A 13,288-nucleotide genomic window follows, 5' to 3' on the forward strand; every position below is an offset into this window, starting at 1 on the left:
AACTGGGAGACCTCACCTGTTTGCGTCCATGGTCTATAGTATTCAGCTCACATTTAAGTTAATAAGGACCAAAATGGCTCGTAATAATAATAATAACCCAGTAACACAGTCGCTAGGCTACTTATTGGGCTCTTTAAAATCAAACATGGTGGTACACACAACAAAAGCCTGGTACTAGAAAGGGCACAGCAGAAGAATTTCTAGTTCAAGGCCAGCCTGAGCTATCCAGTAAGACTGTCTCAAAACATAAACACAATGAACGACAGAGAAGGACCTGTGAGTGCTTTCCCACACTCACTGCCTATGCCCAAGCCCTACCCCACTTAGTCTTCCATGCTGAACGAGCACACCAGATGTTTAAGAATCTGATCTAAACCAACAACTGCATATCAAAAGAGTAACACATAAGAGAAATTCTACAAGAACAGTCTAGATACTTGAGTGTTCCAAAGCTGGAATGAGTGAATAAGTGAGATTTATACATTCTAATATTAGCTGTAAGAATGGTTTTCTTCTAATATACTAACAATAAGATTCACCAATATTTCTCTTGCTAAAAAGAAAAATCAATTCTGCATTCTTATTTTAGATATGCCTGAAATGTAGAAAAATAATGACACTGGAATTTTAGAATGTTACTGATGCTACTACAATAATTAAAAGCATTCCAGTTTCAAGGAAAAATAAAGCAACTTGTGCAGCATTTCCGTTCTCCTAAAGGATAATCTAAGCTTCTTAAAATTACAAGTTAAAGCCCCAAACCTTCTTTATATTAAGAATTACCTATGGAGTTTATTTTTAAGATGACTTTTGCAGGTAGAGGGATGTGTGTGTGTGTGTGTGTGTGTGTGTGTGTGTGTGTTTACAGGCAGGCTCTGAATGTGAGTGTGGGTTCTTAGGAAGTCCAGTAGAGGGTGCCAGTGGGCCATGAGCTACAGATAGACTGTGCACCAGCTGACGCCTGGGGACCAAACTTTTGGCCACTATTATGAGAGCAGTCTGCACTATTAACAATGGAGCTATGGCTCCGGCCCCCTGAGGAGCTGATTTTTACCAAATATTCTAGCTGATGGGTTCCTCAGTGCTAAAGTACTCAATAGTGACTGATTAGCAGCTAGTTTATTATTTATTTACTGTTACAAAAAACTTTAAACTTCACACACATTAGGTGAGAGCCTAGAAAAACTGATAAATTAGACTACCCTCATAGTTATGATACTTTGATAAGATACACATTTTCTTTTAAAAAGAGAGAGAGAGAGATGAAAGTTAAAAACTATGGCTATAATTATAGTTTTAAAGAATTTCCCACAATTTTCATACGGTCATGCTTTCGATTTTGTTCAAAACATTATCCCCACAAACAGCAGCCGAGTCAGCACCTCTGGAAGGGATATGATGCTCTCCAAGACATCTGGCATAAAATAAGAGCAAACTATATGGTACTCCAGAAGAGTTCTCTCATAAACACTTAAAATATCTATCACACTAAACTAACAAAGATAATGAAAATCCATTTAAAGTAACCAAATGTGGAAAGAGAAGGTCTCCTAACTGAGGTTTCCAGGTGTCAGAGGCAATGAGTCATGCCACAGTCAACACTGTTTTTATAAAACAAAGCCTGGACAGTCTGATTAAGACTGTTTCAAATCTTTAGCCATGTTCTTTATTTCTAATTTTCTAGTACAACTTTTATTTCCATACATAGTTTTAACTTGGCACTGCAGCTGCACGGCCGTAACCTAAGCAACGTCAGAGCAGTGCCATGAGAAAACCTGCAGGAACCCCTCAAGGTCCTCGGTAATGGGTCCTTCAGGATCAGCTTCTGTGTAGTTTCCAAACAAACGCCCTGTGACATAAAGTCTCCTGCAAACTAAAACTCCATATGTTCTTTACAAAATAAGAACAAGAGAACAGAACAATATTAACTTCGTTATTAATACTTCAATTGTTTAATATGTTTGCTAATTTTTGTCTTTTAAATTTATTTGTGTTGGTATTTTCTTTTACAGAAGGAGTAAACTAATCGTTTATTTTACGAATGACATTACAGCTGTCAGAGGCCTCTTGTAAAATCTCAAATGCGAGCAGTGACCTCACTCCACAGCAGCTTTCAAACTGACAGGTGAAAGACAAGGAAACCATGAAGACAGAACAAATAGAAAAGGAAGAAGAGAAGAAATTGGACAAGAGAGCACTTTGGGTTCTAGTTTCAAAATTTAGAAGACATTGTTTTAACTTCATTTTCCAACATGGCTGCCACTTATTAAGATAGAAGTTGAAATCACTCAAAAGGAACTAAGCTAATTAGAAAAAATATTACAAAGCTTTCTTATATCTCAGTAAATGCCACTATACAGACAAAAGTGTTTTCTAGTGATGTAGATTATTCTCCTTGTCCCCTTCAGTTAAAAAAATTAAATAACTATAAGAGATATAAGAACAGAAAACATTGATTAAACAAGTTCTTATTTGCTTCCAAAGAAACAGACAGACAGACATAGACACACAGACAAACTTATGTGTTTGGGCCTACTGTGTTCGGGACCATAAACATATTTCATATGTATAAATTCATCACTCTAGTAAATAATTCAAAATGGCAACACCAGCTAAGTCAGAAGAAACACATATTGCTAATACTACAGCTTCAGTGGGTCATACTGAAAAACATCCTTGGATCTTATGTTGATTATACATTAACACTGGTGCTGCAAAGTCCAAGATATTTCGGGATATCACCGAACAGTGTGCTACTTCTGTTTCAGCAAAACAAGTGACATCTCTTCTAATTTATGAAGTTTTAATTCATGAAAGAGTTTGGAAAATTGCCCAGCTTTACGGGCCCAAGAAGCCTACGGACCTGCCTGGAGTGTTCTTTGCACTAGATGCTGCATTCCCACATGTAAGGAACATACCAACAGCAGTTTGGCCTCCCAGCAAAATAAAAGCTACAAAACTGAGATTCTAACATTTATCAGCATATTTCAAGACATACCGTTTTCACATTTACCAGTTTGAAGTAACTTTACAGGATTCTAATCTCAAGAAAAACAGAGGAGACGAAAGGCAGAGAGGGTGCCCCTGCCCGGCTCCAGAACATCCCTAAGCTGTTGCTGTGTAAGTTTTCCTTAGTCACACAAAGCCTTGTTAGCTCTCCTCACAGACAACACACAGGCAATCTGAAGCAGTGCTTTACAGGAAGAGAAACAGCACTTAAATAAACAGTCATGCTTTCAAATGTTACAGACTTACCCGTCTTCGACAAAAAGGCAGGCCCTGGGCAATAATGCTAATGCTAAATATCTTCATCACAGTCTGATGTGGCAGAGGGTCTTTTGCACTTTTAAGATCAACAGGAACCAAGCCATGGTTCACAGGAGCTTTTCCAGGTTTTGACATTTTAAACTCCTCTTGGTTGATGAACACTCTCAATATGTACTACAGGCACATTACTAAAACACTCACAACCAAACTGAAAAAATGACTAGTAGTTTTAAAAGGTTGAGAACCCAAGGCCTGCTGCCGTTTTTGTCTTCCAACCTTCTCTTTGCGAGTGTCCTGACCTGTCTGAGGCTTGGTGAAGTGCAAACTGTCCTAGAATAGCCAGGAATTATAAACTCCTGAAGTGAGCGCTCCTGCTCCTGCCAGTCAAACAGCTGGTGAGCTCCCACAGCAAGTGAGCAGTGCAGACAGGAGCAAAGCAGGGCTGGGCTGCGGGGTCCTGGGAGTGTTCCAATTAAATAACCAAGGTGCTCCCTAGAAAGTGGAAAGTAAGAGTTCCTTTTCAAAATTCAAAACACACACAACTCTATGTTCTCTTAAGTCTTCCTTTCTCAAATGTCACCATAAGTGTCTGAAGAATGCTTTGAGTCTATTCAAATTTAAGGAGTGTTGATGCATGCTGAAAACAACATGCTTGTTCAGCCTCATCTGCATCAAGTGTCTGTCAGTGACACTTACCTTACAGACCATTCTTTATCTCGTGCTCACCAAGACAGTAAACATACCCTACCGCTCTCTCGCTATGAATAATCTTAAATTATCTTACTAGAAATTATCAATCTCAGTTCCTCTGTAATTCTGAAACAGTTCCTGAGTCCATTATAGTAGCCACATGACTGACTGAAGGTACATAAATTGTTTATTATTTATAAAACGAACGATGATAGGCAGTGATCACAGTCAGATGTCACTTCTCAGCAGGAACACGCTCTAAGAAACCCATGGCAGTGTGTCCCTGTCACCGAGTACTCTGACACAGAGCTGGCTGAAATGTTGGACGGTGGGTGGGGATTCTCTGGGCTTAACCCCTCCAACATATCAATTAGACAACCCTTCCTAAAACGCAAAGGACTGGGCTATAATATCTACGTTTAAAGAACTTTCCATTGCTCCCTAGTGCCCAAGGTAAACTTGAGAGGCAAAGACTCTACCTGAAAGTATTCTCAAACTATTAGTTGCAGTGTAATCTTAAATATTTCCTTAAACTAACCACTCAGGTCGACCTCGATCCTGCAGCCAGGAATGACCTGGAACTGGTGATTCTCCTGCCTCTAACTCCCAAGTGCTAGAATTACAGAGTGAGCCACCTTGTCTGGCTTCTTTCCCCAGCCCCTCCCACTTTGGAAAGATCAATCTTACTCTATTGTAAGTAGACTAATGAACAGAAAAGACAGTTTGTACACAAGAATTATTCCTAGCCTGATCCGGATGTTATGTTCTTAAACCAGGTCTTTCTCTCTAATATCAAATTTGAAATGTAGTTTAAAGTGCAAGCTCGCTGGCAGTGTGTAGGGGAACTGGAATATGATGGGAAAACACTGTAACTGAGATGGGAAGTGGTATGGCAGTTCCCCAAACATTACCCACAGTCAACAGGTCACTCTGAATTTCCACTTCTGGACATGGACATGGACATACACATGATTTAAAAGCAGGAACTTGACTAAAAGTACCATGAGTGTAGCAACATTATTCTCAACAATCACAACATGGAAATAATCTAAGTAAGCAAAGTGCTACACACACAGAGTTGAATGCTGTTTTGCCTTTAAGAAGAAAATTCCAGCCTTGACACATCCTTGACAGTTGAGGCTATCATACTAAGTAAAACAAGTGCATTACAAAGAGACAGGTGTGGCATGACTCCACTTATAATCAAATACTTAAGCAGTGTGTGGGGACAGTTCAGTTCAGAGACAGAAAGCACAAGGGTGTGGAGATAAGTATGTTTAACTGCTACAGAGTTTCAGGGGAAAAATGGGAGAGTTCTGGAGAGGAAAGGTGGTAATTGTTATGCAATATTCTGAGTGTACTTAATGCCACTGAACATACATGAACGAGGAAAAACATTACTTTTTATGTTATACCTGTTCAACCACAGTAACAAGTTTAAAAAGTAAATGATAGTAGAATATAACAGTCCTTAACACTGGGACTGGAGACTTGGCTCAGTGGACTTCAGAGCTCTTGCTGTTCAAACCTGAGGACCTGAGTATGAAGCTTTGCACACACACACAAAAAAAGCTGGGTGTGGTCCCGTGAGTCAGTAACTGTTGTACAGGGAACTGAGACAGGAGGATCACTAGAGATTGGTAGCCTCTACTTAGCTCCAAGAGACTGTCTTGTATGTCAAGGAAATAAGGCAAGGGGTGACTGCACAAGACATCAGTGTTTTCCTGTCTCTGCATGGGAGTACACAGACACCCACATACACTCACATTCAGATACACACATACACTTATTTTCGTATAAAATAATTTATGAAGGACAATGATCACAGTCACATGTCACTCCTAAACAAGGACATGCTCTAAGAGATGCATGGCAGTGCATGCACAACATCATTCCCAACAAAGATCCAGGGGTAGGCCAGAGAAAAGACAGCATAAGGACACTGGAAATCTATAAACTATTATGGCCAGGGCCGGGGCGGGGGCGGGGGGGGGGGTAATAACTGATAGTTAAAAGAGACATGTCTATGGTCCCACCAGCCTCTCCGGAAGAAATGCCACCATCTCCCAGTCTGTGTGTGTCCTTTGATGCTCACTTTACTCTCTAGAGGAAGACTGATACTTTGTTCACATAATTATAACCCTCACTCATATTCTGCCTGTCTCCTTAGAATAACCCTTTTGCTAATATATCTATCCCCAGATATAAACACTATCTATTTTGCTAATAATATTATAATTTTATACAGATTGAGATCTTTATTCTTAATTTATTTCGGTGATAATCTCTGAAAACAATTAGCACTTCTAATTCCTTTCAGAACTATAGGGAAGATATCATTTAAACTAAATGATACTTCCGTGCTTAAACAAAAACAAAAATGAAAGACAGCCGTATATTCTGTGAGAATAGAATTTATTTTGCATAAAAAACATGCCAAACAGGCCAGTTGCAATCTAATTTTTACTTAGCCCAGTGATTAATTAAATAGCACAATAAACACTGTCTGTACTCACATTTACACTTGAAAGTTTCAGAGACCTGTAAAGCCACCTTGTTTATGTGTATGTTCTGTTAAGATCCAGGTTCCCAGATAAGCCAATCTATGCAACCTTTAAAGTCTGATGTAAGCAGGGAAGAAAGACTGGGATCTAAAGGAGCTGGGACAGGAAAAACTTTAAGTGAACATACAGTTTTCTCCCTTAGTTCCTAAAGAGCTAAACAATTATTATGAAGGAAAAAGGAGCTTTCCATGTTCCCATGATTATTTGTGACAATAAAAATCACAGGAGAGAAAGTGAGCACTGTTGAATATCAGAAACTGCATTTTCAGAAGCACCAAGTGGTAGCATTCTAAACTCTTTTAAATTGGTAAGTAGCTGCCCTCAACTGGATAATGTGAGCACTGCAACTCCAGCAAACCTAACACTAAATGAAGTGTCTAGCCAAGCCTGTATAAGGATAAAGATAAAGTAGCTCTTTAGTGATGATCAATGCAAGCTACTAACTTCCAAGTGTCTGTACTTTGAGGAACTCTTATTCTAAAGCCATGTTGTCACTCTAGAATGGAAATGTGAAAAATTTCAAACCCTTCAAATATACAAGAAAGCCTGATGAATGAATGAAGCACGAGCTGAACAGTGGGTGTATAGCCTCACAACCACGAACATTAAGCAAGAGCCGGGTTCACGTGATTAGCTACTCAAGAAAACCACACTCCATGAAGGGCATTGTGTACAGTATGCATGGCTCCTCAACTATTAGCACAGTAAGCTAGTTTCCTTACAGTGTCCAGACTAGCTTCAAATTCCAGGCCTCAAGCAGTCTTCCCTCCAAGAATCCTCTTGCCTCAGCTTCTACATGCAAAGTGACACTGCACCAGCCTTAAGAAACTGATTTTGTATAAGTTTTCACATTTTTCCCAATGGGAAAAATATTGGATCTCAGTATTATTCAGTGCTTCTGTGAACTTAAAGCCACTTTTGTAAACACCACTGTGTTCTTGGTGAAACAGAAAATTCTAGATACTTTAAATAGCACTACTGAAAGTTAAATAAGTCAGAATAACTATTCTTTCACTATAGAACATTATATATAGAATATTGTCAACCTGTGCTAAATCAATTTTTCGTCTTTCATAGCCTAGTGCCAAAGAGACAGGACTCTTACACTATTGCCCATTAAGAAATTTATGCATAAAAATGGAGAAACTGAAACAAACAGGGAACAGTCACAAACCAATAAATTGTCTTCTTGTATTAATAATACCTCAACTATAGAAAAAACAATTCAGCATAAAATTAAATTTTAACTATACAGTGTGGCCCCTATACCTTTAGTATTCATAAAACAAAATCAAATGGAAGAATTGTGTTTATAAAATTTACAGTCCAGGCTAAGCAGTGGTGGCACATAGAAGACAGAAGCAGGAGGATCTGTTTGAGTTGGAGGCCAGTCTGGTCTACACAATGTATTCCAGGATAGCCAGAACTACACAGTGAGACCCTGTCTTAAAAATGAGGGAGGGTGAGCTAAAGTCCAGTCCAAAATGATTTCCAGAGAAGTTCGACACAACATTTAAATGCTCAGAGTGCTTGTCAGCAAGATTACAATTTCGAGTTACAGTTTCTAGGGCATCCCACAATTACTAGTGTACTAGCAATACTACAATGTATTATTGAGCTTCCTAGGTTAAGTTTCGATATCTAAGCACAAAGGACAACCCAGAAGCACTAACCACATAAGCAGACAGTAGCTTGGACTCTGAAACAGTACCGAGTGTATACGGGTATTCTACAAATAGACCTGGCAGCTACGAATTCACAAACCCGCAGGGGTTGCCTAAGACCACTGTAAATTTACATTATGTTTTGTAACTAGTAAAATGATAGTTGTGAAGTAGCAACAGGAATAATTTTATGATTACCACAGCACAACTATATTAAACTATAGTTAAAGGGTCCCTGCATTAGTAAAGTTGGGAACCACTGCTCTAGGCTAAATTATCCAAAGCTGACAGGCAACTGCACAGCACACATAGAATATCAGGTGAATTTTAAATTCTAGGGTCAGTGCCACCATGAAACAAGGAACTTTAGGCTGGCTGCTTATCCCACACTTCAGATTCCCTAAAGAGAAGGATGGGACAGAAGACTGACAGTGAAAACTTTACAGTCTGGAGTGCATACTGTAGCTTTATTAGTCTCATGTACATGTCTGGACTATCAATTTGTGAGCCTTCTTTATCACAAGTTAGTAAGTTAGCTTTACAAAACATATCCAAGGGCCAGCAACATGGTTTAATGAAAAAAAAGGTGCTTGTTGCCAAGCCTGAAGACCTGGGTTTGATCCCTAAGACCCAGATGGTAGCAAAGAACCAACTCTTAAAGGACCTATATGTCCCTCCCCCTCATAAATAAATAGATAAATAAATAAATGTGATTTATAGAAACTTTAAAATAGAATACATCTAAACAAAACTCACTGTTTCAATCCAGTAGTGTATATTCTACAGGTTTCTTTTTTGCTTTTTTTTTGCTTTTTTGTTTTGAGACAGGGTTTCTCTGTGTAGCCCTGGCTGTCCTGGAACTCACTCTGTAGACAAGGCTGGCCTCGAACTCAAAAATCCGCCTGCCTCTGCCTCCCAAGTGCTGGGATTAACGGGGTGCGCCACCACTGCCCAGCATGGATACTCTTTCAAAACAGGCAATCATGGCAATGTGTTAGATAGTGTAGTTGAGTTGTATACAATGAAAATATTTTAACTGGAAAGAAAGTATAGATATAATGAAAAGTTTTAAAAATTGACCAAAAGATGAAATTCAAGAAATTAACACTACAAAAAAATCATATATTTTTATTTTCTTTTCCTATCCACCATAATGACCTAGGCAATGACATACAAAGTGGATAGATAGATAGATGATAGATTTAATTTTTCTAATGTAAGCTTTGAATTTTCTTTTCCTATCCACCATAATGACCTAGGCAATGACATACAAAGTGGATAGATAGATAGATAGATAGATGATAGATTTAATTTTTCTAATGTAAGCTTTGGATTTTAATCCAATATTTGTGTCTAGAACTATTTACTTCAAAACAAACTTCTCAGTCTTTTATCGGGCATTTAAAGAAAGATTTGAAATTATAAACTAAAGTCCAACTTTCAGATTACGTTTTCTAAGTGTCTCAGCAGTGCCCAGTATGGAGTCCTCTGTGTCTATAACAAATTTTACTTCGTGACTAAGTTTAACTCTCATGCTTATGCTGGGATATCCCAGCTGTTAAACTGGCCTTACACAGCTGCTCACCAAGAATTCAGCTGGTGATTAATATAGCTATACCTTTAAGTCAACTATGGCAAAAATGTCATTGTAATTACAGGTATTTCAATCATGCAAGAATTCCATCCCCTTGTGACGACAAAGAGCCTCCAACAACTTCATCTTCCACAGTATTCAAAATAAACACTTAAAGTCTGCCCTTTACTTTCATAAGCAAGCTTTAGCACAACTCACTCGTCAACCTTTCAGCTATTTCTCCTGCAAAAGTCCTACAGATCGTTTGCAGGCCGGGAAATCCCACTACTCTCTGCTTCTGGGGACCCTGCAGGGAAGGATATGTGTCTACACACCTTTAAAATATAAATTTTTAAAAATTAAGTACAAAAATATTTACTCTAAATAAAATACTTTAAACATACAATCAAACTATAGAAAATAATTTAGACTTTCATTCCTAGATAAACTGACAGTCTCATAAATTTCAACATTAATTTTATAGTAGATGTCTGAGTTTTCTTTTCTTCAATAAATAAAACACTAATTAGCTATCAAAAAAGATAAATTAACTCAACATCTTTAATCCCAAATGTGCTTGTGTAGAAAGATCTTGAGAGTTAAGAGGAAGTGAGTGAGCGGCTGTGGAGATAGAGATATATGGGTAAATGCTTGCTATGCAAACATGGGGACCTTGAATTCAACACCCAACTCCCATGCTTACACTTACATGCTCAGTGGGCTCAAGCATCTACAAACCTAGTGCCCAAGGAAGGATCCCCAAAGCTTGCTGGCTAGCCAGACTAGCAAACCTCAGGTACAGTGTAAGGCCTGAGATGGAGAGTAATTAAGACACCAGCTATCTATCTCTAGCCTCTACGTAAGAAAAAGGAAGCAGGAAGGAGACCATAGATATTACAACATCCTACAGCATATACATTTTCAAAGATGATCACTATAGCATTCCTGTCTTCAAGAAAAGATTTTTTGCAGTAGGACGCTAATATTGCTTACTCTAAAGGGTGTAGGTTACATTTTCTTCACTTAAAAATAATGGGCAGACATTTCTGTTTAAAGGAACATCTTGTGATCATTTAGGCTGTCATTAAAAAAAAAAAAGCCGAGCTTGCTTTTCACACTGATGTGCTGTTTCCAAGTGATCTGCAGTCATAGGATAAAGCTCAGGGCAACTCAGGTAGAAGAGCAATCTGGGTAAAGCCTAAGACTGCATGATGGGAAGGTGACTAGCCAGCCTCTGCTGACTCAGACCCACGGCTTCACCTCAGGCTGCACTCCGACTTGTACAAGCAGAATGTTCAATGTGCCGGTGGATGACAAAATATACATACAAATAAAGGGCTCTGAGTATACAGCTTCACTGTGATACAGTACCTACAAAGCGTTCACTGTGAAATGGCACCTACACAGCCCTCACTACATATGGCATCTGTGTAGTCTTTCCAAAGAGTGTTAATTTCAATGTTTCACCACAGTGAAAAGGGCAAACGGTGATCCAAGATGGAAAGATTACTTGCTATTCTGACGGTGGAGAATATTTGGAAACAATTTCCCACTTTGATAACTACTAAAAATGAACCAATTTAGCAAGACTGGCTATTTTCAAAATAAAATATAAAACTATAGAAAATGTTATGGCTTGGATTTCACCTGAGTTACTTTAATGTAAGATTAAAAAACTGAGCTCACTTTGAAATTTTCTGTCTTCATACTTTCAACTTTGTTTCATGAATACTCCACTGACCACACAGTAGTAGACAGGTAAAAAGAAAGAAAATAAGTGTGAACATCTGGGCATTCTCTCCAGCATGCACGCAGCAGGGACAGAACCTGCAGGTGTATCAAGTGGATCCTCCTTCCAGTTACTGCGGTCACTGAGTCCACAGCACCGTATCATAGCAAGAAGACAGCCTAGGTTTTCATCTCTTCTCAACATTTCCAATTGGCCCCAAGTTTATTAATATTTTAAGTTCCAATTCCTTCTAGTTTCAGCATTAAGCAGTTAATTACAGAACGAGTACTTCATGGTTAGTACTAACTAAACTTAAATAACCTACAGTTCAACTCCAAGTTAAATGCCATAATCATTTAGGCAGAAGTCAGTAGAACAGTTTCAATTCACCAAGATGATCTCTTAGAAACCAACAATGCTTTGCATGACATCCCAGAAAGCTAGCTTTAGCACAAACTTGTAACTTAGAAATAATTGACATTATGAAATACCATCAGCTAACAGCTGCTGGAGACTCTCAGTACTTGTCCTGGCTACCTTTCAGGCTTCAATAAACACTGTCAGTGACACTGTGTGGCAGGCACTACCACCACCCTTAGTACCATCAAGAGTTAACAGTTCGGTCTGAGCAGCCATCTAACTGTGAAGTTCAGTGCTTCCTTAAGGCACTTGTTATACATTCAAGGGCACAATCTGCTAAGGTACTCATGAAACCCAGTAAGTGAGAAACACATGCAGAGAGAACACACACAGAAGAGTTGGTCTTCGTTGAGAGGGCTGTGTACACTGTCCTCAGTTTATGGCACCACTCTATGGACAACCAGTGTGCTACAAATGTTAGGACAGCTCACTTAAATGCATACTCCAGCTCTAGAGTTTGGCTATGTAATTCTGAGGTAGACTTGGCCGACCTGCATTCCTAATTAGCATTCCAGATGTTTGAGGTGGTGTAGGGTCACACTCTGAAGAATACTGGGATTCAACTTCAGGAATGCCCAGCCTACATGCTATTACTAGTTTGCCCCAACTCACTGTAGATCATTCCTTCTGTCCTCTCTGCCTTAGCCTCACTTCTACTGCAGTATTCCCATTGCACTGGTTCTCACATATACTCCATTTTACCATGCTACTCCGAAATACAGACCACCTCAGATTCCTTGTGTAAGCTGGGATACATACTTCCTTTAAATGGGATCCCATGTGGGCTGGAGAGACGGCTTAATGGTTAAGAGCACTGATTGCCCTTCTAGAGGACCTGGGCTCAATTCCCAACACACACATGATGCCTCATGATAATCTACAATTCCAGTTTCAGGAAATGTGACACTGTCTTCTGGCCTCTTCAGGCGCTAGGCACACATGTGGTCCATAGGCAAAACACTCACACACAAAAGAATAAAAACAAGGATAATCATGTCGATGAAGAAATTAGATCACTTGGCAGTTTAACATCTGAAAATAATCTAACTGAAAATGAAAACAGACCATATAATACAGTTGTGGCACTCAATGCTATATTTCTATCCAACTGCTATTAATCCTATTTGTTGGATGAAAACTATTTTGATTTTGCAATGAGTGAGATCACCTACTTTTCTCTGTGTATGATCTAAATGAAGGTGGTCCTTTGGAAAACAAAGCCATAGAAAGGCTTTACAGGATACCGATCCCTCTTCTCTTTTGGATTACGTTATTAGCCATTTAAGAATTTAACTTCCACCAACATGATAGATGAGGTAACTAATTTCATTACTGGAGCAAAAGGTGTTTAATCACTTAAGCTCTGCTCACATGACTGTGC

At 38.9% G+C, this 13,288-nt stretch overlaps 1 protein-coding gene across 6 annotated transcripts in view; it reads right to left on the reverse strand.

Annotated features, from left to right (window-relative positions):
• Fbxw7 (F-box and WD repeat domain containing 7) overlaps window positions 1-13,288 on the reverse strand; it is a 161,775-nt gene that overhangs the window by 50,395 nt on the left and 98,092 nt on the right. The window contains exon 1 of one of the 6 annotated variants that reach the window (XM_029475522.2): window positions 3,256-3,595. The exons of the other annotated variants lie outside the window; for them this stretch is intronic. Within the exon in view, the coding sequence (XP_029331382.1) occupies window positions 3,256-3,402 (147 nt within the window). The 5' untranslated portion in view covers window positions 3,403-3,595. Of the gene's footprint in view, window positions 1-3,255; window positions 3,596-13,288 lie in introns of those variants that run through there. 6 annotated transcript variants of the gene reach the window in all.

Source organism: Mus caroli, unplaced genomic scaffold, assembly GCF_978045245.1.
Source record: "Mus caroli unplaced genomic scaffold, Mus_caroli_1 scaffold_3, whole genome shotgun sequence".
Taxonomy (NCBI): Eukaryota; Metazoa; Chordata; class Mammalia; order Rodentia; family Muridae; genus Mus; species Mus caroli.